Raw genomic sequence first — 20,767 nt, forward strand, 5'->3', positions numbered from 1 at the left:
TATATATATATATATATATATATATATATATATATATATATATATATATATATGAAATACTTGACTTGGTGAATTCTAGCTGCCAATATACTCCTCCCCTCTTAACCACGCCCCCAGCCACGCTCCGCCCCACCCCTGACCACGCACCCCCGCCCTCCACCTCCCGAAATCGGAGGTCTCAAGGTTGGCAAGTATGACTTACATTCACGCCTTCCCCGCGCCAACTTTCCTTTGCATTCCGGGAAAACCAACCCCAAGGACCACGTATTGACAAAGGCTATGCAGAATGAAACTAAAACTGAACTGGCTACAAAGTAAACAAAAACAGAATGCTGGAGGACAGCAAAGACTTACTGTGGAGCAAAGACAAATACCAAAAAACGAGAAAAAGCCACCAAAATAGGAGCGCAAGACAAGAAGTAAAACACTACACACAAGAAAAAGGCAAAAAAAAACTCAAAATAAGTCACAGTGTGATGTGACAGGTGGTGACAGTACATCTACTTTGAGACAAGAGCTATAGTGACGCATGCTTGGTTATGCTTTAAAGTCATATCCAACAATTGCGACAACGACTTTTTACTGTCTACTGAGTTTCGTTTCTTAATGATTTCTACTGGTGGTGTGCCTCCGCATTTTTTCAACACAAAAAATGTGCCTTGGCTCCAAAAAGGTTAAAAAGCACTGATGTAATGAATGTGTCAAAGCAGAAGTGTGTGTTTTTACACGTACAGTAAGAGTTACATCATTGTGTGGGTCCTTACTAGCCCCCCGCCCCCACCCCCGACTCACACATTTCAACAATTTCCCCCTTGCTTTGCCCCCCCCAAATCAAGCCCCCACAAAAAAAGACGCGCACACGCCCTGCGCTAACTGATTGTGCCCCCCCCGCCCCGCCCTGCAGGACAATACAAGGAGCTGACGGCCCTCCCCCCCGCATCCTCGCTCGGCGCTCCCATTGGCCGAGAGCCCTTGATGCTGGCAGAGCCCCCCGCCAATGGGATGCCCACTAAGTGATGTCATGGAGGCAGCGGTGATGCTGTTGCCGATGCTGAGTCCGTGCTGCCAGACGAGGGGAAGCAACGTCGGCGCTCCGACACCAGCGAGACGAGACGCTCAGAGGGGGGTAAGCCTTACGTCACTCCATTCCACACTGAACGCCTCTTGTTATTATTATTATTACTATTAATATCATGCATGATTTAAGAGGAGTGATGATGCGGTTCCTGCTAACGAGGGAAGGAGGGAACCCGAAATATATATTATTTATTATTCATGTTCCGCTTTGTGTCTCCTTTGAGTGAATGTTTGTGCCGCAACATCATTGTGATTGTTGTGGGTAATTGTGGATGATTATTAATAATTTCTTCATTTTTATCATCTCCATGATACACAGTTTTATATATATATATATATATATATATATATATATATATATATATATATATATATATATATATATATATATATATATATATATATATATATATACACACACATAAATGTATATACTGTATGTGTATATATATATATATACATATATATGTATATATATATATATATATATATATATATATATACACATATATATACATATATATATAATACACATAAATGTATATATGTATGTATATATATATATATACATACATACATATGTATATATATATATATATATATATATATGCATATATATATAAATATATATATATACATATATATATATGTGTATATATATATATATACATATATATATATATATATGTGTATGTGTGGGGAAAAAATCACAAGACTATTTCATCTCTGATGATGAAATAGTCTTGTGATTTTTTTCCCACACATACATATATTGCGCTCTACTATGGTATCGAGCACTATTTTTTGGATAACCTTATTAAGACATATATATATATATATATATATATATATGTATATATATATATATATATATATATATATATATATACATATATATATATAATGTGTATATATATATATATATATATATATATATATATATATATATATATATATATATATATATATATATATATATATATATATATATATACATACACATGAGTAAATGTTTGTGACGTAACATAATTGTGATTGTTGTGGGTAAGGTGAAGACATAATTTTAACACTCAAAAAAAGAAACAAACAAAAGGCGCTCACAGTGGAGGTACAAAACTTGGCTATAAACACAAAACTTGCACAAAGGCAGAAACTATGACCAATGAAACCAAAACACTAACTGTGGCATTAATAAACAAAAACTTACTTGGACATGGCATGAAGTGCGCAGAGGTAAACAGAGTGTGACAGGGGTATGATGTCGCCAGACAGACAGCCTGGCAACTGGAAGCTTAAATAATAGTGACATGATTAAAGACAGGTGCGTGAGTCGTGAGGGCAGGTGAAAACTAATGGGTTGCTATGGTGACAAACAAGAGAGCACAATGAGTCCAAACGTGGAACAGGTGAAACTAATGGGTAACCATGGAAACAAGACAAGGGAGTGAAAAGCCAGAAACTAAAGAGTCCAATAACTAAACAAAACAAAACATGACTAAAACAAAACATGATTACACAGACATGACAGCGGCAGCATGTAAATACTAAAGAGTGCAGGGCCAAGAACCGAACCCTGGGGAACTCCGCACCTTACCTTAACATAGTCCGAGGTCACATTGTTATGGGAGACGCACTGCATCCTGTCAGTAAGATAAGAGTTAAACCACGACAAGGCTAAGTCTGACATACAAGTACGTGTTTTGATACGCTCTAATAAAATATTATGATCGACGGTATCGAAAGCAGTGCTAAGATCAAGAAGCAGCAACATAGTTGACGCATCAGAATCCATCGTGTCCACCCAGACAACTATATTGGGGGCGTGCCTTAAAGATACCGCCTTTAACGTCCTCTCTCACCGGAAACCTTCACCCCTTAACAGCCGCATGCTGTCCAGGTGTCCGCTTTTCCTCCATATAAACAGCGTACCGGCCCAGTCACATAATAATGTAGCGTTGGACAGGTTTAACAATAGTCTTTACTCCAAGATGTCACGAAATGCTGACACGTTGTATGATCTGTTAACTGGTTTAATAACAACGCAAGGCATACTTGGTCAATAGCCATACATGTCACACTGAGGGTGGCCGTATAAACAACTTTAACACTGTTACAAATATGCGCCGCACTGTGAACCCACACCAAACAAGAATGACAAACACATTTCGGGAGAACATCCACACCGTAACACAACATAATAATAATAACTGGGATTTATATAGCGCTTTTCTAAGTACCCAAAGTCGCTTTACATGTAGAACCCATCATTCATTCACACCTGGTGGTGGTAAGCTACTTTCATAGCCACAGCTGCCCTGGGGTAGACGACGGAAGCGTGGCTGCAATTTGCGCCAACGGCCCCTCCGACCACCACTTATCATTCATCATTCAATTTACCGGTGTGAGTGGCACCGGGGGCAAAGGGTGAAGTGTCCCGCCCAAGGACACAACGGCAGCGATTTTTTGGATGGTAAGAGGCGGGGAGCGAACCTGCAACCCTCAGGTTTCTGGCACGGTTGCTCTACCCACTACGCCATGCCGCCCCCATAAACATAACAGAACAAATACCCAGAATCCCTTGCAGCACTAACTCTTCTGGGACGCTACAATAACATCTATGGCTTTTGGAGCTCAGTGTACAACTGCACACACAACAAGAAGGAGACGAAGCAGAAGAACGAAGAAGAGACACGGCGACGACGAGTAAGAAGAAGAAATACACTTGCAAGTTCCAAAATGATTGGAAAAAATAATTTCATTTCATCCAGAAAAGTTCGAAAGGGAAGGGGTATGCTGCCTGCACCCATACTTGCCAACTCTCCCGATTTTCCCGGGAGACTCCCGAATTTCAGTGCCCCTCCAGAAAATTCTCCCGAATTTCTTCCGATTTCCACACGGTTAACAATTTTGGGGGCGTGCCTTAAAGGCACTGCCTTTAACGTCTTCTACAAACTGTCGTCAGGTCCACTTATCCTCCATACAAACAGCGTGCCGGCCCAGTCACATAATATATGCGGCTTTTACACACATACACAAGTGAATGCCATGCATACTTGATCAACAGCTATACAGGTCACACTGACGGTGGCCGCATAAACAACTCTAACACTGTTACAAATATGCGCCGCACTGTGAACCCACACCAAACAAGAATGACAAACACATTTTGGGAGAACATCCGCACCGTAACACAACATAAACACAACAGAACAAATACCCAGAACCCCTTGCAGCACTAACTCTTCCGGGACGCTACAATATACAGCCCCGCTACCACCAAACCCCGCCCCCCACCGCCCCCGTTAGCAATAGATCATGTCATTTTTGCGAGGGCTGTCTCTGTAGAGTGATTTGTCCTGAAACCGGATTGAAAAGGTTAACAGAGATTGTTAGACGCTAAGTGTTCATTTAGCTGCTGTGCAACAATTCTTTCGAGGATTTTCGAGATAAAGGGAAGGTGGGACACCGGCCGGTAGTTTACCACGAGGTCAGGATCGAGGTTAGGTTCTTAGGCTGAATAACCGCTTTTTTGAATGCTAGGAGAACAGTGCCAGAGGAAAGTGATAAGTTTATAATATTTAGCACTGATGGACCTAATATTACAAAAAGCTCCTTGATAAGTTTCCCAGGAAGTGGGTCAAGTAACCATGTTGTTTAATTTATCCCATTTACACTTTGCATGAGTTCCTCTAATGTTATTTCATCAAAAAGGGAGAGAGACTATTTTGGAGGGCAATATCCATCGTATATACATTCATATCTGTGTTTATAAAGCCCAGTTGTAGCTGGGAGGCGTTGTCTTTAATCTCCTTTCTAATGAGTTCAATTTTCTTATTAAAGAAATTCATAAAGTAATCTGCCGAGTGGGTGGAGCTATTGGGAGGAGTCCCTTGTTGGGTTAGCGATGCTACTATACTGAACAAATATTTAGGATCGTTTTTGTTGAGGCGGATGAGATTTGAGTAATATTTAGCTTTAGCTCAGGTAAGCATGTGTTTATAAGTTATTAAACTATCCCTCCATGCTTGATGGAAAACCTCAAGTTTAGTCGCACACCATTTGCGTTCCAGCTTTCTACATGATCATTTATGAGCTCTAGTTTCTTCTGTAAACCATGGGGTGCGCCTTTTAGGGGCCCTTTTTAGCTGTAGCGGTGCTATACTATCAATGGTTTTGCGCAGGGCGTCGTTAAAGTTGTTAGTGAGGTTATCAATAGAGCCCACGTAATTTGGGAATGGCGCCATTACCGAAGGCAGTAAGCCAACAAGAGTCATCGTTGTGGCAGCATTAATGTTGCGGCTGCTAAAGCAGTTATTATTATTATTAGCTTGTTGACAATGAGTCAGAACTTCGAATTTTATAAGGTAATGATCGAACATTACTTTAGTATACGGGAGTACCATAACTTTGGAGGTGGTGACACCCCTGACCAACACTAGATCTATTGTATTACCGTTGCGATGCGTGGGTTCATTTATTATTTGTGTAAGACCACAGCTATCAATTATAGTCTGGAACGCCACGCACGGAGGGTCCGATGGGGTATTCATATGGATATTAAAGTCCCCCATTATGATTATATTGTTGGCGTGCGTCACTAGATCAGCAACGAACTCTGAGAATTCACTGATAAAGTCCGAGTAGGGCCCAGGGGAGGCGGTAGATAGCAGCCACGTAGAGAGGTAGCAGTGTGACAGACATCATAGTAAGCACCTCAAACAATTTATATTTATTATTTAGGTTCGGGGTCAGATTAAAGTATTCATTGTATATTAGTGTGACCCGCCCTCCCCTTTTAAGGGGACGGGCAATATGTGCATTCGTATAGTTAGGAGGAGATGCCTCATTCATCGCAAACAAAACGTCTGGTTTGAGCCAGATTTCGCTTAGACCAATGACGTTAAGATTGTTGTCTCTAAAAAAAAAATAAAAAAAAGGAAGTCTATGTCTAATGACCTCATTAACTAATAACGTTTTGGAAGACAATGATCTTATGTTTAAAAAGCCCATATTATAGGTAGTGGGCTGTTTTGAGGAGTTTTTGTTGAAATTATCCGTAGTAGCAATATTGATAATGTTGCGTTTATTATGCGTAGTGCGCTTTAAATAATTTCTACCATATCTAGGAATTGATATGACGGGAATTTTCAGATTGTTTTCTTGGTGCTGCGATAAACTACTGAATACTTTTGTTAATATTCAGGTCACCACATGTAAATGGGGTATTGTTGGCACTTTTTGATGTTTTTTGTGTACTCCCGTTAGCCACCTCTTACTTGCCATATTTTAGGATTTAGAATGTGTAATAAAGGAAAAACATGTGTTCTTGCCTCACATAAGGATTGTGAATGATGGGTCAAATTCAAAGTTGACCAATTTGTGGGTTTATGTCCACAACCTTCTACTATCCAGATGTATAATCTTTAAGTAACTTTGACCAACTCGCAGCGGCTTAATATGTCAATATAGCAGCATAAGCTAGTCCGCTACTAAAAGTAGTTCCTCAGTGTTAGCGCTTATAATAACAATATCTCTAATACTTGTTAATATTCAGGTCACCACATGTAAATGGACTATTGTTGGCGCTTTTTGGATGTTTTTTCGTGTACTCACATTAGCCACCTCCTACTTGCCATATTTTAGGATTTAGAATGCGTAATAAAGGGGAAAATATGTGTTCTTGCCTCACATAAGGATTGTGAATGATGGGTCAAATTCAAAGTTGACCAATTTGTGGGTTTATGTCCACAACCTTTTACTATCCAGATTTATATTCTAGAATTAACTTTGACCAACTCGCAGCGGCTCAATGTGTCAATATAGCATCATAAGCTAGTCAGGTACTAAAAGTAGTTCCTCAGTGTTGGCGCTTATAATAACAATATCTCTAATACTTGTTAATATTCAGGTCACCACATGTAAATGGAGTATTGTTGGCACTTTTTGGATGTTTTTTGTGTACTCCCATTAGCCACCTCTTACTTGCCATAGTTTAGGATTTAGAATGTGTAATAAAGGAAAAACATATGTTCTTGCCTCACATAAGGATTGTGAATGATGGGTCAAACTCAGAGTTGACCAACTTGTGGGTTTATGTCCACAACCTTCTACTATCCAGATGTATAATCTATAAGTAACTTTCACCAACTCAGAGGCAACGCAGCGGCTTAATGTGTCAATATAGCAGCATAAGCTAGTCCGCTACTAAAAGTAGTTCCTCAGTGTTAGCGCTTATAATAATGATATCTCTAATGATTGTTAATATTCAGGTCACCACATGTAAATGGCATATTGTTGGCGCTTTTTGGATGTTTTTTGTGTACTCCCGTTAGCCACCTCTTACTTGCCATATTTTAGGATTTAGAATGTGTAATAAAGGAAAAACATGTGTTCTTGCCTCACCTAAGGAATGTGAATGATGGGTCAAATTCAGAGTTGACTAATTTGTGGGTTTATGTCCACAACCTTATACTATCCAGATGTATAATCTAGAATTAACTTTGACCAACTCGCAGCGGCTTAATATATCAATATAGCATTATAAGCTAGTCAGGTACTAAAAGTAGTTCCTCAGTGTTAGCGCTTATAATAACAATATCTCTAATACTTGTTAATATTCAGGTCACCACATGTAAATGGAGTATTGTTGGCACTTTTTGGATGTTTTTTGTGTACTCCCATTAGCCACCTCTTACTTGCCATAGTTTAGGATTTAGAATGTGTAATCAAGGAAAATAATGTGTTCTTGCCTCACATAAGGATTGTGAATGATTTATCAAATTCAAAGTTGACCAATTTGTGGGTTTATGTCCACAACCTTCTACTATCCAGATGTATAATCTTTAAGTAACTTTGACGAGCTCGCAGCGGCTTAATATGTCAATATAGCAGCATAAGCTAGTCCGCTACTAAAAGTAGTTCCTCAGTGTTAGCGCTTATAATAACAATATCTCTAATACTTGTTAATATTCAGGTCACCACATGTAAATGGACTATTGTTGGCGCTTTTTGGATGTTTTTTCGTGTACTCACATTAGCCACCTCCTACTTGCCATATTTTAGGATTTAGAATGCGTAATAAAGGGAAAAATATGTGTTCTTGCCTCACATAAGGATTGTGAATGATGGGTCAAATTCAAAGTTGACCAACTTGTGGGTTTATGTCCACAACCTTCTACTATCCAGATGTATAATCTAAAATTAACTTTGACCAACTCGCAGCGGCTTAATATGTCAATATAGCAGCATAAGCTAGTCCGCTACTAAAAGTAGTTCCTCAGTGTTAGCGCTTATAATAACAATATCTCTAATACTTGTTAATATTCAGGTCACCACATGTAAATGGAGTATTGTTGGCACTTTTTGGATGTTTTTCGTGTACTCCCATTAGCCACCTCTTACTTGCCATAGTTTAGGATTTAGAATGTGTAATAAAGGAAAAACATGTGTTCTTGCCTCACATAAGGATTGTGAATGATGGGTCAAACTCAGAGTTGACCAACTTGTGGGTTTATGTCCACAACCTTCTACTATCCAGATGTATAATCTATAAGTAACTTTCACCAACTCAGAGGCAACGCAGCGGCTTAATGTGTCAATATAGCAGCATAAGCTAGTCCGCTACTAAAAGTAGTTCCTCAGTGTTAGCGCTTATAATAATGATATCTCTAATATTTGTTAATATTCAGGTCCTCACATGTAAATGGCATATTGTTGGCGCTTTTTGGATGTTTTTTGTGTACTCCCGTTAGCCACCTCTTACTTGCCATATTTTAGAATTTAGAATGTGTAATAAAGGAAAAACATGTGTTCTTGCCTCACATAAGGATTGTGAATGATGGGTCAAATTCAGAGTTGACCAACTTGTGGGTTTATGTCCACAACCTTCTACTATCCAGATGTATAATCTAGAATTAACTTTGACCAACTCGCAGTGGCTTAATATGTCAATATAGCAGCATAAGCTAGTCCGCTACTAAAAGTAGTTCCTCAGTGTTAGCGCTTATAATAACAATATCATTAATACTTGTTAATATTCAGGTCACCACATGTAAATGGAGTATTGTTGGCGCTTTTTGGATGTTTTTTCGTGTACTCCCGTAAGCCACCTCTTACTTGCCATATTTTAGGATTTAGAATGTGTAATAAAGGGAAAAATATGTGTTATTGCCTCACATAAGGATTGTGAATGATGGGTCAAATTCAAAGTTGACCAATGTGTGGGTTTATGTCCACAACCTTCTACTATCCAGATGTATGATCTTTAAGTAACTTTGACCAGCTCGCAGCGGCTTAATGTGTCAATATAGCAGCATAAGCTAGTCCGCTACTAAAAGTAGTTCCTCAGTGTTAGCGCTTATAATAACAATATCTCTAATACTTGTTCATATTCAGGTCACCACATGTAAATGGAGTATTGTTGGCGCTTTTTGGATGTTTTTTCGTGTACTCACATTAGCCACCTCCTACTTGCCATATTTTAGGATTTAGAATGTGCAATAAAGAAAAACATGTGTTTTTGTCGCACATAATGATGAATGATGGGTTCACTTAAAAAAATGTGCAGTTCCTCTTTATGAAACTTCTCAGCGACTTCTTCTGCTTGTTTTGATGTTGTCATTACTGCCACACGTGGTGGAAAAGTGTATTACAACTGAGGACCGCCACTGAGAAAGGGATCTTTCTGGCGTAAATGAAGGCTTTTTGTAGGAGAACCTTTCCACGGGTTGCATAATGCCGTGGTTGTGTGCTCTGTGTGCAGACTGAGGAGGATCTTCGGCATCCTTGGAAAGCAACACGAGCAGCGAGAAGATGACTCTGGCAGGTAAGAAGCGGCGCCGAAAATTTTCCTGTAGCGCGACTGACATTCCTCACCGTGCTCCTCCCAAGCCTACAAGGAGAAGGTGAGGGAGCTCCCCCTGGTGTCCTTGTTCTGCGCCTGCCTGCGGCCACAGACCGTGGACAAGGCCTCCTACAAGGCGGAAGGTAAGAGTCCTCGGGGAGCGCGGCGGCGTGGAGCCGGCGTCACGTCAACGTGTTTGTGGTCCTGCTCAGATGCGGTGGACCTGGGTCTGTGCGCCATGAAGGACGTGGAGGTGATCGAGCTGAACAAGAGGGCGTCCGGTCAGGCCTTCGAGGTCATCCTCAAGCCCCCGTCCTTTGACGGCCTGCCGGACCTCAACGCGTCCGTGCTCCAGCGCCGAGACCCCAGCCTGGAGGACATCCAGAAGAAGCTGGAGGCCGCCGAGGAGCGCAGGAAGGTCAGTCATGTGACTCACAATCCATCCATCCGTCCAGCCATTTTCTTCCGCTTATCCGAGGTCGGGTCGCGGGGGCAGCAGCCTAAGCAGGGAAGTCCAGACTTCCCTCTCCCCAGCCACTTCGTCCAACTCTTCCCGGGGGACCCAGAGGCGTTCCCAGGCCAGCCGGGAGACATACCGGTAGTCTTCCCAACGTGTCCTGGGTCTTCCCCGTGGCCTCCTATTGGGAGGCGTTCGGGTGGCATCACAATGTTGCGACAAAACCCTGATTGACCCGATTCCAAAGTGTGATTGATCTAATTGGAAATGTTTCAATTGACAGCACTAATATTTATATATTATTTGGACCAAATATGAATCGGTTTTAATCTATAAATAAAAACATAAACAACACTAATACTGCAGCCTTGAGTATTGACCGATACTGACATCGATCTGATACGATATCAGCAAAAAACCCTAACCCGCTTATTATGAACCGTCTGGAAATGGACTTATGCTGTCTTTAAGTTGAAGTGGAGTGGTATTTGTCTGGTGCTCACAGCAGTTTAAATTGAATAGGTTGAATTTGCAGCTCTGGGGGCGTTTATTTATTTCATTCACCCCAAAAAAACTAGAAAACACTCTTCCGGATTGCTTGTATCGCACATGATATCTCACACAAGTAAACACTCTGCAGGGCTGCTTGTGTCGCACATGATATCACACACAAGTAAACACTCTGCAGGACTGCTTGTATTGCACATGATATCACACAAGTAAACACTCTGCAGGACTGCTTGTATTGCACATGATATCACACACAAGTAAACACTCTGCAGGACTGCTTGTATTGCACATGATATCACACACAAGTAAACACTCTGCAGGACTGCTTGTATTGCACATGATATCACACACAAGTAAACACTCTGCAGGACTGCTTGTATTGCACATGATATCACACACAAGTAAACGCTCTGTAGGACTGCTTGTATCGCACATGATATCACACACAAGTAATCACTCCGCACGATTGTTTGTATCGCATATTATACCACACACAAGTAAACACTCTGCAGGACTGCTTGTATTGCACATGATATCACACACAAGTAAACACTCTGCAGGACTGCTTGTATCGCACATGATATCACACACAAGTAAACACGCTGCCGGACTGCTTGATTCGCACATGATATCACACACAAGTAAACACGCTGCAGGACTGTTTGTATCGCATATCATATCACACACAAGTAAACATACTGCAGGGCTGCTTGTATCACACATGATATCACACACAAGTAAATAGTCTGCAAGACTGCCTGTATCGCACATGATATCACACACTAGTAAACACTCTGCAGGACTGCTTGTATCACACATGATATCACACACAAGTGAACACTCTGCAGGGCTGCTTGTGTCGCACATGATATCAAACACAAGTAAACACTCTGCAAGACTGCTTGTATTGCACATGATATCACACACAAGTAAACACTCTGCTGGACTGCTTGTATCGCACATGATATCACACTCAAACACGCTGCAGGACTGTTTGTATCGCACATGATACTTACATGTTGTGATATCATTTGTGATACAAACAGTCCTGCAGAGTATTTACTTGTGTGTGATATCATGTGTAATACAGTCCTGCAGAGTGTTTACTCGTGTGTGATATCATGTGCGATACAAGCAGTCCTGCAGAGTGTTATCTTGTGCAAAACTGGACAACCAGTTAACATCTAAATGTCCTCCAATAAACACACCATTTCTTCTATTTTACTCAAGTCATTTACAAAAGGTAAACATGCTCGGCCACAGGCTACTAGGAGCTAGCAGCTACACAACAGCTGAGCACACAATAGCACACAAGCTAGACATAGGTAATAAATAAAAGGTGACATTTGTCAATATAAACAAGTATCAAATAATCATAGTTGCATATGACTCACACATACAAAGTATCCAAGGCAGTATTAGAAAGTATCCAGTAACAAACGTGTTCGCATCATTCAATTTACTGTGCCATGAGCTTAACTTTGTGAATGATTGTGGGGGGAAAACAATTTCCACTCCACTTCACCTTAAAGACAGATGATTAATAATAAATATGTTAGGGTTTTTCATAACTACCATTCTTCTCTATTTGACTCATTTCACTTGATCAAACCTTTTTAACATTCACTACTACTAAATAATACAAGTATGTAGGATTCCTGCTGATATCGTATGGAATCAATGTCAGTATCGGCCAATACGCCAGGCTTCGACGTCGGAACAGTGAAGTTTTCATGCAGGACGTTTTCCATCTTGTCCCGTGCTTAGTGCCAGGAGGCGGAGCTACTGAAGCACCTGGCGGAGAAGAGGGAGCACGAGCGCGAGGTGATCCAGAAGGCCTTGGAGGAGAACAACAACTTCATCAAGCACGCCAAGGAGAAGCTGGAGCAGAAGATGGAGGCCAACAAGGAGAACAGGGAGGCCCTGCTTGCGGCCATGTTGGAGAGGCTGCAGGAGAAGGTACGCCATCAGCACTTTCAGTTTCACTTTCATAATGAGCGCGGGGAGACTTGAGTGCAGTTGACGCAGGAAATCAGCATTTTGAGCTGATTTTTACCTGCATGTATGCATTAATTAGGACTTATTGTCTGATTATGAATAAACATGAGTGATGTTAGCTTTCTTACTGGTAGGCGATACAGCGATGCCAAGTGATATCAATATGATGTCATCTCGCAAACGGATACCCGGTCGCATCTCTTGTGATGAACGTTACGTAAATGTTAATCCAATATCATTATCAGCAGGAAAATCGACATCCATAAGATGTAGTATCTAAATCCGATGGTCGATATCATTGTAGTCACAAACAATATCTTTTCATCATTTTAACAGAAATGCAGGAGAAAAAGGATCATCTCTTTTTTTTTATTTTTATAAACGGTAGTATTTCTCAAAAATGACTTTTGTTGAACATTTAAACGCATTTCTTTGAAATTTAAAACCTTATTTAATTTTATATTTACAGTTATTGACTTACAGATTATGCTCAGCATTTCACATGAATAGATAGTTTTTGTACCTGTCTCTTTTATTCACGGAAATATATCAAAGCAGCAAAAGTCTTGAAACACAACATTTTTAATCGTGCCCAAAATGTTTGGCATTGACTGTAAAATGCAGATTATTTGTGGGCGATACTGAACGATTTGGTAATGATATGATACTGTAAATACAGACAAAATATATAAATATTACAGTGATCTGGTCATTAATACATCACTGATCAGATCAATAACATCCCATTGATCAGATCAATAGCATCCCATTGATCAGATCAATAATATGTCAGTGATCAGATCAATAATACATCATTGATTAGATCAATAATATGTCAGTGATCACATCAATAATAAGTCATTGAGGTGAAAAAAGTTAGCATGTTCTATTGTGTATGATTTTCCTACAAAAGTAAAATAAAAGATAGAAAACTCTTATTTTTTTTATATTTTGTGACGTCGCAGAAGCTTTGTAGTAAAACTTGTGAGTGAAGGAAGTGATGTCGCTTTTGTGTGTGACATTTACTACGCCCCCTAGTGGACAAAAAATGTCTTTGTTACTGATCATGTGTGACATTTACTACGCCCCCTAGTGGACCAATGGCGTCTTTTGTTACTGATCATGTGTGACATTTACTACGCCCCCTAGTGGACAAAAAATGTCTTTGTTACCGATCATGTGAGACATTTACTACGCCCCCTAGTGGACCAATGGTGTCTTCTGTTACTGATCATGTGTGACATTTACTACGCCCCCTAGTGGACAAAAAATGTCTTTGTTACTGATCATGTGTGACATTTACTACGCCCCCTAGTGGACCAATGGTGTCTTCTGTTACTGATCATGTGTGACATTTACTACGCCCCCTAGTGGACCAATTATGTCTGTTACTGTTCATGTGTGACATTTACTACGCCCCCTAGTGGACCAATGGTGTCTTCTGTTACTGATCATGTGTGACATTTACTACGCCCCCTAGTGGACCAATTATGTCTGTTACTGTTCATGTGTGACATTTACTACGCCCCCTAGTGGACCAATGGTGTCTTCTGTTACTGTTCATGTGTGACATTTACTACGGCCCCTAGTGGACCAATGGTTTCTTCTGCTACTGATCATGTGTGACATTTACTACGCCCCCTAGTGGACCAATGGTGTCTTCTGTTACTGATCATGTGTGACATTTACTACGGCCCCTAGTGGACCAATGGTGTCTTCTGTTACTGCTTATGTGACATTTACTACGCCCCCTAGTGGACAAAAAATGTCTTTGTTACCGATCATGTGAGACATTTACTACGCCCCCTAGTGGACAAAAAATGTCTTTGTTACTGATCATGTGTGACATTTACTACGCCCCCTAGTGGACCAATGGGGTCTTCTGTTACTGATCATGTGTGACATTTACTACGCCCCCTAGTGGACAAAAAATGTCTTCTGTTACTGATCATGTGTGACATTTACTACGCCCCCTAGTGGACAAACAATGTCTTTGTTACCGATCATGTGAGACATTTACTACGCCCCCTAGTGTACCAATGTCTTCTGTTACTGATCATGTGTGACATTTACTACGCCCCCTAGTGGACCAATGGTGTCTTCTGTTGCTGATCATGTGTGACATTTACTACGCCCCCTAGTGGACAAAAAATGTCTTTGTTACCGATCATGTGAGACATTTACTACGCCCCCTAGTGGACAAAAAATGTCTTTGTTACTGATCATGTGTGACATTTACTACGCCCCCTAGTGGACCAATGGTGTCTTCTGTTACTGATCATGTGTGACATTTACTACGCCCCCTAGTGGACAAAAAATGTCTTATGTTACTGATCATGTGTGACATTTACTACGCCCCCTAGTGGACAAAAAATGTCTTCTGTTACTGATCATGTGTGACATTTACTACGCCCCCTAGTGGACAAAAAATGTCTTTGTTACCGATCATGTGAGACATTTACTACGCCCCCTAGTGTACCAATGTCTTCTGTTACTGATCATGTGTGACATTTACTACGCCCCCTAGTGGACCAATGGTGTCTTCTGTTACTGATCATGTGTGACATTTACTACGGCCCCTAGTGGACCAATGGTTTCTTCTGCTACTGATCATGTGTGACATTTACTACACCCCCTAGCGGACCAATGGTGTCTTCTGTTACTGCTTATGTGGCATTTACTACGCCCCCTAGTGGACAAAAAATGTCTTCCAGTGGACCAATGGTGTCTTCTGTTGCTGATCATGTGTGACATTTACTACGCCCCCTAGTGGACAAAAAATGTCTTTGTTACTGATCATGTGTGACATTTACTACGCCCCCTAGTGGACCATTGATGTCTACAGTTACTGATCGTGTGACATTTACTACGCCCCCTATTTTACCAATGATGTCTTCTGTTACTGATCATGTGTGACATTTACTACGCCCCCTAGTGGACCAATGATGTCTTCTGTTACTGATCATGTGTGACATTTACTACACCCCCTAGTGGACAAAAAATGTCTTTGTTACTGATCATGTGTGACATTTACTACGCCCCCTAGTGGACCAATGATGTCTTCTGTTACTGATCATGTGTGACATTTACTACGCCCCCTAGTGGACAAAAAATGTCTTTATTACTGATCATGTGTGACATTTACTACGCCCCCTAGTGGACAAAAAATGTCTTTGTTACTGATCATGTGTGACATTTACTACGCCCCCTAGTGGACCAATGTCTTCTGTTACTGATCATGTGTGACATTTACTACGCCCCCTAGTGGACAAAAAATGTCTTCTGCTACTGATCATGTGTGACATTTACTACGCCCCCTAGTGGACAAAAAATGTCTTTGTTACTGATCATGTGTGACATTTACTACGCCCCCTAGTGGACCAATGGTGTCTTCTGTTACTGATCATGTGTGACATTTACTACACCCCCTAGTGGACAAAAAATGTCTTTGATACTGATCATGTGTGTCATTTACTACGCCCCCTAGCGGACCAATGGTGTCTTCTGTTACTGATCATGTGTGACATTTACTACGCCCCCTAGTGGACAAAAAATGTCTTTGATACTGATCATGTGTGTCATTTACTACGCCCCCTAGCGGACCAATGGTGTCTTCTGTTACTGATTATGTGACATTTACTACGCCCCCTAGTGGACCAATGTCTTCTGTTACTGATCATGTGTGACATTTACTACGCCCCCTAGTGGACAAAAAATGTCTTCTGTTACTGATCATGTGTGACATTGACTACGCCCCCTAGTGGACAAAAAATGTCTTCTGCTACTGATCATGTGTGACATTGACTACGCCCCCTAGTGGACAAAAAATGTCTTTGTTACTGATCATGTGTGACATTTACTACGCCCCCTAGTGGACCAATGGTGTCTTCTGTTACTGACCATGTGTGACATTTACTACGCCCCCTAGTGGACAAAAAATGTCTTTGTTACTGATCATGTGTGACATTGACTACGCCCCCTAGTGGACCAATGTCTTCTGTTACTAATTATGTGTGACATTTACTACGCCCCCTAGTGGACAAAAAATGTCTTTGTTACTGATCATGTGTGACATTTACTACGCCCCCTAGTGGACCAATGGTGTCTTCTGTTACTGACCATGTGTGACATTTACTACGCCCCCTAGTGGACAAAAAATGTCTTTGTTACTGATCATGTGTGACATTGACTACGCCCCCTAGTGGACCAATGTCTTCTGTTACTAATTATGTGTGACATTTACTACGCCCCCTAGTGGACAAAAAATGTCTTTGTTACTGATCATGTGTGACATTTACTACGCCCCCTAGTGTACCAATGTCTTCTGTTACTGATCATGTGTGACATTTACTACGCCCCCTAGTGGACAAAAAATGTCTTTGTTACTGATCATGTGTGACATTTACTACGCCCCCTAGTGGACAAAAAATGTCTTTGTTACTGATCATGTGTGACATTTACTACGCCCCCTAGTGGACCAATGGTGTCTTCTGTTACTGATCATGTGTGACATTTACTACGCCCCCTAGTGGACCAATGATGTCTTCTGTTACTGATCGTGTGGCATTTACTACGCCCCCTACTGGACAAAAAACGTCTTATGTTACTGATCATGTGTGACATTTACTACGCCCCCTAGTGGACAAAAAATGTCTTTGTTACTGATCATGTGTGACATTTACTACACCCCCTAGTGGACAAAAAATGTATTTGTTACTGATCATGTGACATTTACTACGCCCCCTAGTGGACCAATGATGTCTTCCATTACTGATCATGTGTGACATTTACTACGCCCCCTAGTGGACCAATGATGTTTTCCATCACTGATCATGTGTGACATTTACTACGCCCCCTAGTGGACCAATTATGTCTGTTACTGTTCATGTGTGACATTTACTACGCCCCCTAGTGGAACAATGGTGTCTTCTGTTACTGATCATGTGTGACATTTACTACGCCCCCTAGTGGAACAATGGTGTCTTCTGTTACTGATCATGTGTGACATTTACTACGCCCCCTAGTGGACAAAAAATGTCTTTGTTACTGATCATGTGTGACATTTACTACGCCCCCTAGTGGACAAAAAATTTCTTTGTTACTGATCATGTGTGACATTTACTACGCCCCCTAGTGGACAAAAAATGTCTTTGTTACTGATCATGTGTGACATTTACTACGCCCCCTAGCAGGCTTCTAACTTAAATGTAAATACTCGTAAATTGAGGTCCTACTGTATTTCGAATTAGGAATATATATATCAATATTAGTATCGATCCGATACTGGCACTACCTTTGCTATCGATATCATAGACGGATCGTTCAAAAGCCTGACAGGGCTGATGAATATTAAATATTGAAACTCGACCACTTTCTAGTTGTCTAGTTTCCAAAATGTTCACGAAAGCACCCTCATTGATACCAACGTATGGATGACCACAAAAGGATCGATACTGTATCGTCTCGATATGTCAAGAGTGTATTGACGATCACAAAAGGATCAATAATGTCACAAGGTTTGCTCCACAGGACAAACACGCAGAGGAGGTGCGCAAGAACAAGGAGCTGAAGGAGGAGGCCTGCCGATAAAGCACCGCTTCAAAAGAGCCGAATAGAGAAGGAGGAGAAGGATTAAAAAGATGATTTTGGTTTGTTTTTGTTTGTTTGTTTTTTCTCGCGAGAGGAAAAGAGTGCAGGGAAGAAATCACTCAAAGGAAAATGTCATATTATTTATTGACGTACGAAACCTACATTATTTCTAATGTTGAAACAAGTTGACTTGTGATATTTGGCTGGCGAGTAATAAGTAAAATACTTACAGTACAAACACTTGGTAGGGCGCAACATGACACATTCAGCTTCATGGAAAAGGCTTCTTCCTAGTTCGACAACATACCATAGATACAGCACTGCCATCTAATGTCTTGGAAGTGCAACTGCATTGCAAATAAGACTCAAAAATAAAATAAAACAATTATTTTTAAACGTTACATTAAAAAAAAAAGCATTTTATTATCCAACAATTAATATTTATTAACACACACAAAGTACCGAAAATTGGAGCCGTTGAGAAAGCGGTATTGACTAGCAGGTATGGGGAATTGCTACCGTATGGGTTCAAATGTGAACGGTATCCACTGACCGAGTGAGTAGTGACAACATGAATCGGCATAGTAATGCGATACTTCCCAGTGATATCAACTTGAAAATGTACATCAGGAAAACCACACTTCCAGAATGTACTTTGTGAAGTTATTGGTTGACATATATCTGAACAAAACATGAATACAAAGAACGACTATTAAGCCCCTTATATTCTGAAATTCAAATATCTAAACATTAAAATATTTTTAATGGTTTCATAAAATTTACTAATCATTTTTTTGTAAGGTTCAACATTTTTACCATCATGACTACTATCATTATTATCATTACCACTACTAGGGGTGTCCCGATACAACATTTTCACTTCCGATACGATACCAATATTCGAGCCTGGATATTGATCCGAAACAATATCAGCAGGAATGATACATACTCGTATTATTTAGTAGTGTGGAATGTTAGAAAAAGGTTTGATCAAGTGAAATGAGGCCAACACAGAACAATGGTAGCTATGAAAAACACTAACGTATTTATTATTAATTGTCTTATGCTGTCTTTAAGTTGAAGTGGTTTTCTGGCGACACCTTGTGGTCACATTAATTCGTTAGGGTAAGATCACGACGCGGTAAGTTGAACAGTGCGGACACGTTTGTTACTTGGAGACTTTGTATGTGCAAGTAATGTGCAACCATCATTATTTGATGCTTGTTTATGTTGACATAAGTCACCTTTTATTGTGCAATGATTACTACCTACGTCTAGCTGGTGTGCTATTGTGTGCTTAGCTGTTGTGTAGCTGCTAGCTCGTAGTAGCATATAGACTAGCATGTTTACCTTTTTGCAAATTAGTCAAATAGAAGAAATTGTGTGTTTATTGGAGGACGTTTATTTATTTATTTATTTGTTTGTTTATTTTTTTCATTTTCTTTTCTTTTCATGCAAGCTGATATCAATATCAATATTGGATCGGTGCACCCCTAATATTGCTATCATTATTAATATATACCATTTGGTGACTTGAGCAGCAGGGTAAATGACACCGAGCACACGTAGAAGACAAAATCTGCTTAACGCAAACAATAATGCATAGAGTAGCACTCTTATTTTGGCGGGCACAAGTCAAAAGCACACACGAGGAGAAAGGAACTTGATTGTTTGTGATGTCATTCGCTGAAGTCTTGTTGACTGATGGTGGGGTTTTTTTGCATTTGTGAAAGTATGTTGCTGAAAATGAACGATTGTAATTACTTAGCATGGACAGTAAAACATTTCAATCAACTTTGGTGTGCTCCTTGTTTATTTATGTCAAGTCAGGTGATTAAAACAATTAAAAAAAAAAAAAAAGTGACACAAATGTTCCATGAGATAGGATGTGGGGTTCCTCAGGGCTCAGTTTGAGGTCCCATTCTTTTTGGTCTTTACATGCTCCCTCTTGGGGACGTCATCAGGAGACACGGCCTCCGTTTCCACGGCTACGCTGATGATACACAGCTGTACATCGCCGTGTCTCCTGATGACACAGGACCAATAGGGACCCTTCTTAACTGCACTGTAATCACGTCATGAATGGCAGTGAATTGCCTACAGCTGAACTGGGGCAAAAACAGAGGTTTTAGTTCAAGGCCCTGAAGACCAGAGGGAGAAACTTTATACCAAAATTACCAAATTTGAAACCATCCATTCATCCATCTTCTTCCACTTATCCGAGGTCGGGTCGCGGGGGCAGCAGCCTAAGCAGAGAAGCTCAGTCTTCCCTCTCCCCAGCCACTTCGTCCAGC

General features: G+C 40.6%; 1 protein-coding gene across 2 annotated transcripts; it reads left to right on the top strand.

The window, feature by feature from the left end:
- Positions 1-1,029: 1,029 nt before the first annotated feature.
- On the top strand, positions 1,030-20,079 carry stmn4 (stathmin-like 4). Of its 2 annotated transcripts, XM_061987406.2 has the most exons (6): positions 1,030-1,126; positions 9,839-9,901; positions 9,967-10,062; positions 10,132-10,337; positions 12,654-12,845; positions 18,414-20,079. In XM_061987406.2, exons 2-6 carry the CDS (start codon positions 9,889-9,891, stop codon positions 18,471-18,473), a joined length of 567 nt encoding a protein of 188 aa, XP_061843390.1. In that variant the 5' UTR covers positions 1,030-1,126; positions 9,839-9,888; the 3' UTR covers positions 18,474-20,079. The 2 variants fall into 2 exon arrangements, with proteins under 2 accessions (XP_061843390.1, XP_072772353.1); XM_072916252.1 differs by having other exon boundaries at positions 9,967-10,337.
- The last annotated feature ends 688 nt before the right edge of the window (positions 20,080-20,767 follow it).

The sequence above is a fragment of the Nerophis lumbriciformis genome, linkage group LG26 (assembly GCF_033978685.3).
Source record: "Nerophis lumbriciformis linkage group LG26, RoL_Nlum_v2.1, whole genome shotgun sequence".
Lineage (NCBI taxonomy): Eukaryota > Metazoa > Chordata > Actinopteri > Syngnathiformes > Syngnathidae > Nerophis > Nerophis lumbriciformis.

What these genes read in the sequence shown, in the direction of transcription:
- stmn4 (XM_072916252.1), top strand. An exon ending in CCGCCGAGGAGCGCAGGAAG is followed by an intron (nt 10,338 to 12,653) that starts GTCAGTCATGTG and finishes TCCCGTGCTTAG; the next exon opens with TGCCAGGAGGCGGAGCTACT. An exon ending in TGGAGAGGCTGCAGGAGAAG is followed by an intron (nt 12,846 to 18,413) that starts GTACGCCATCAG and finishes TTTGCTCCACAG; the next exon opens with GACAAACACGCAGAGGAGGT.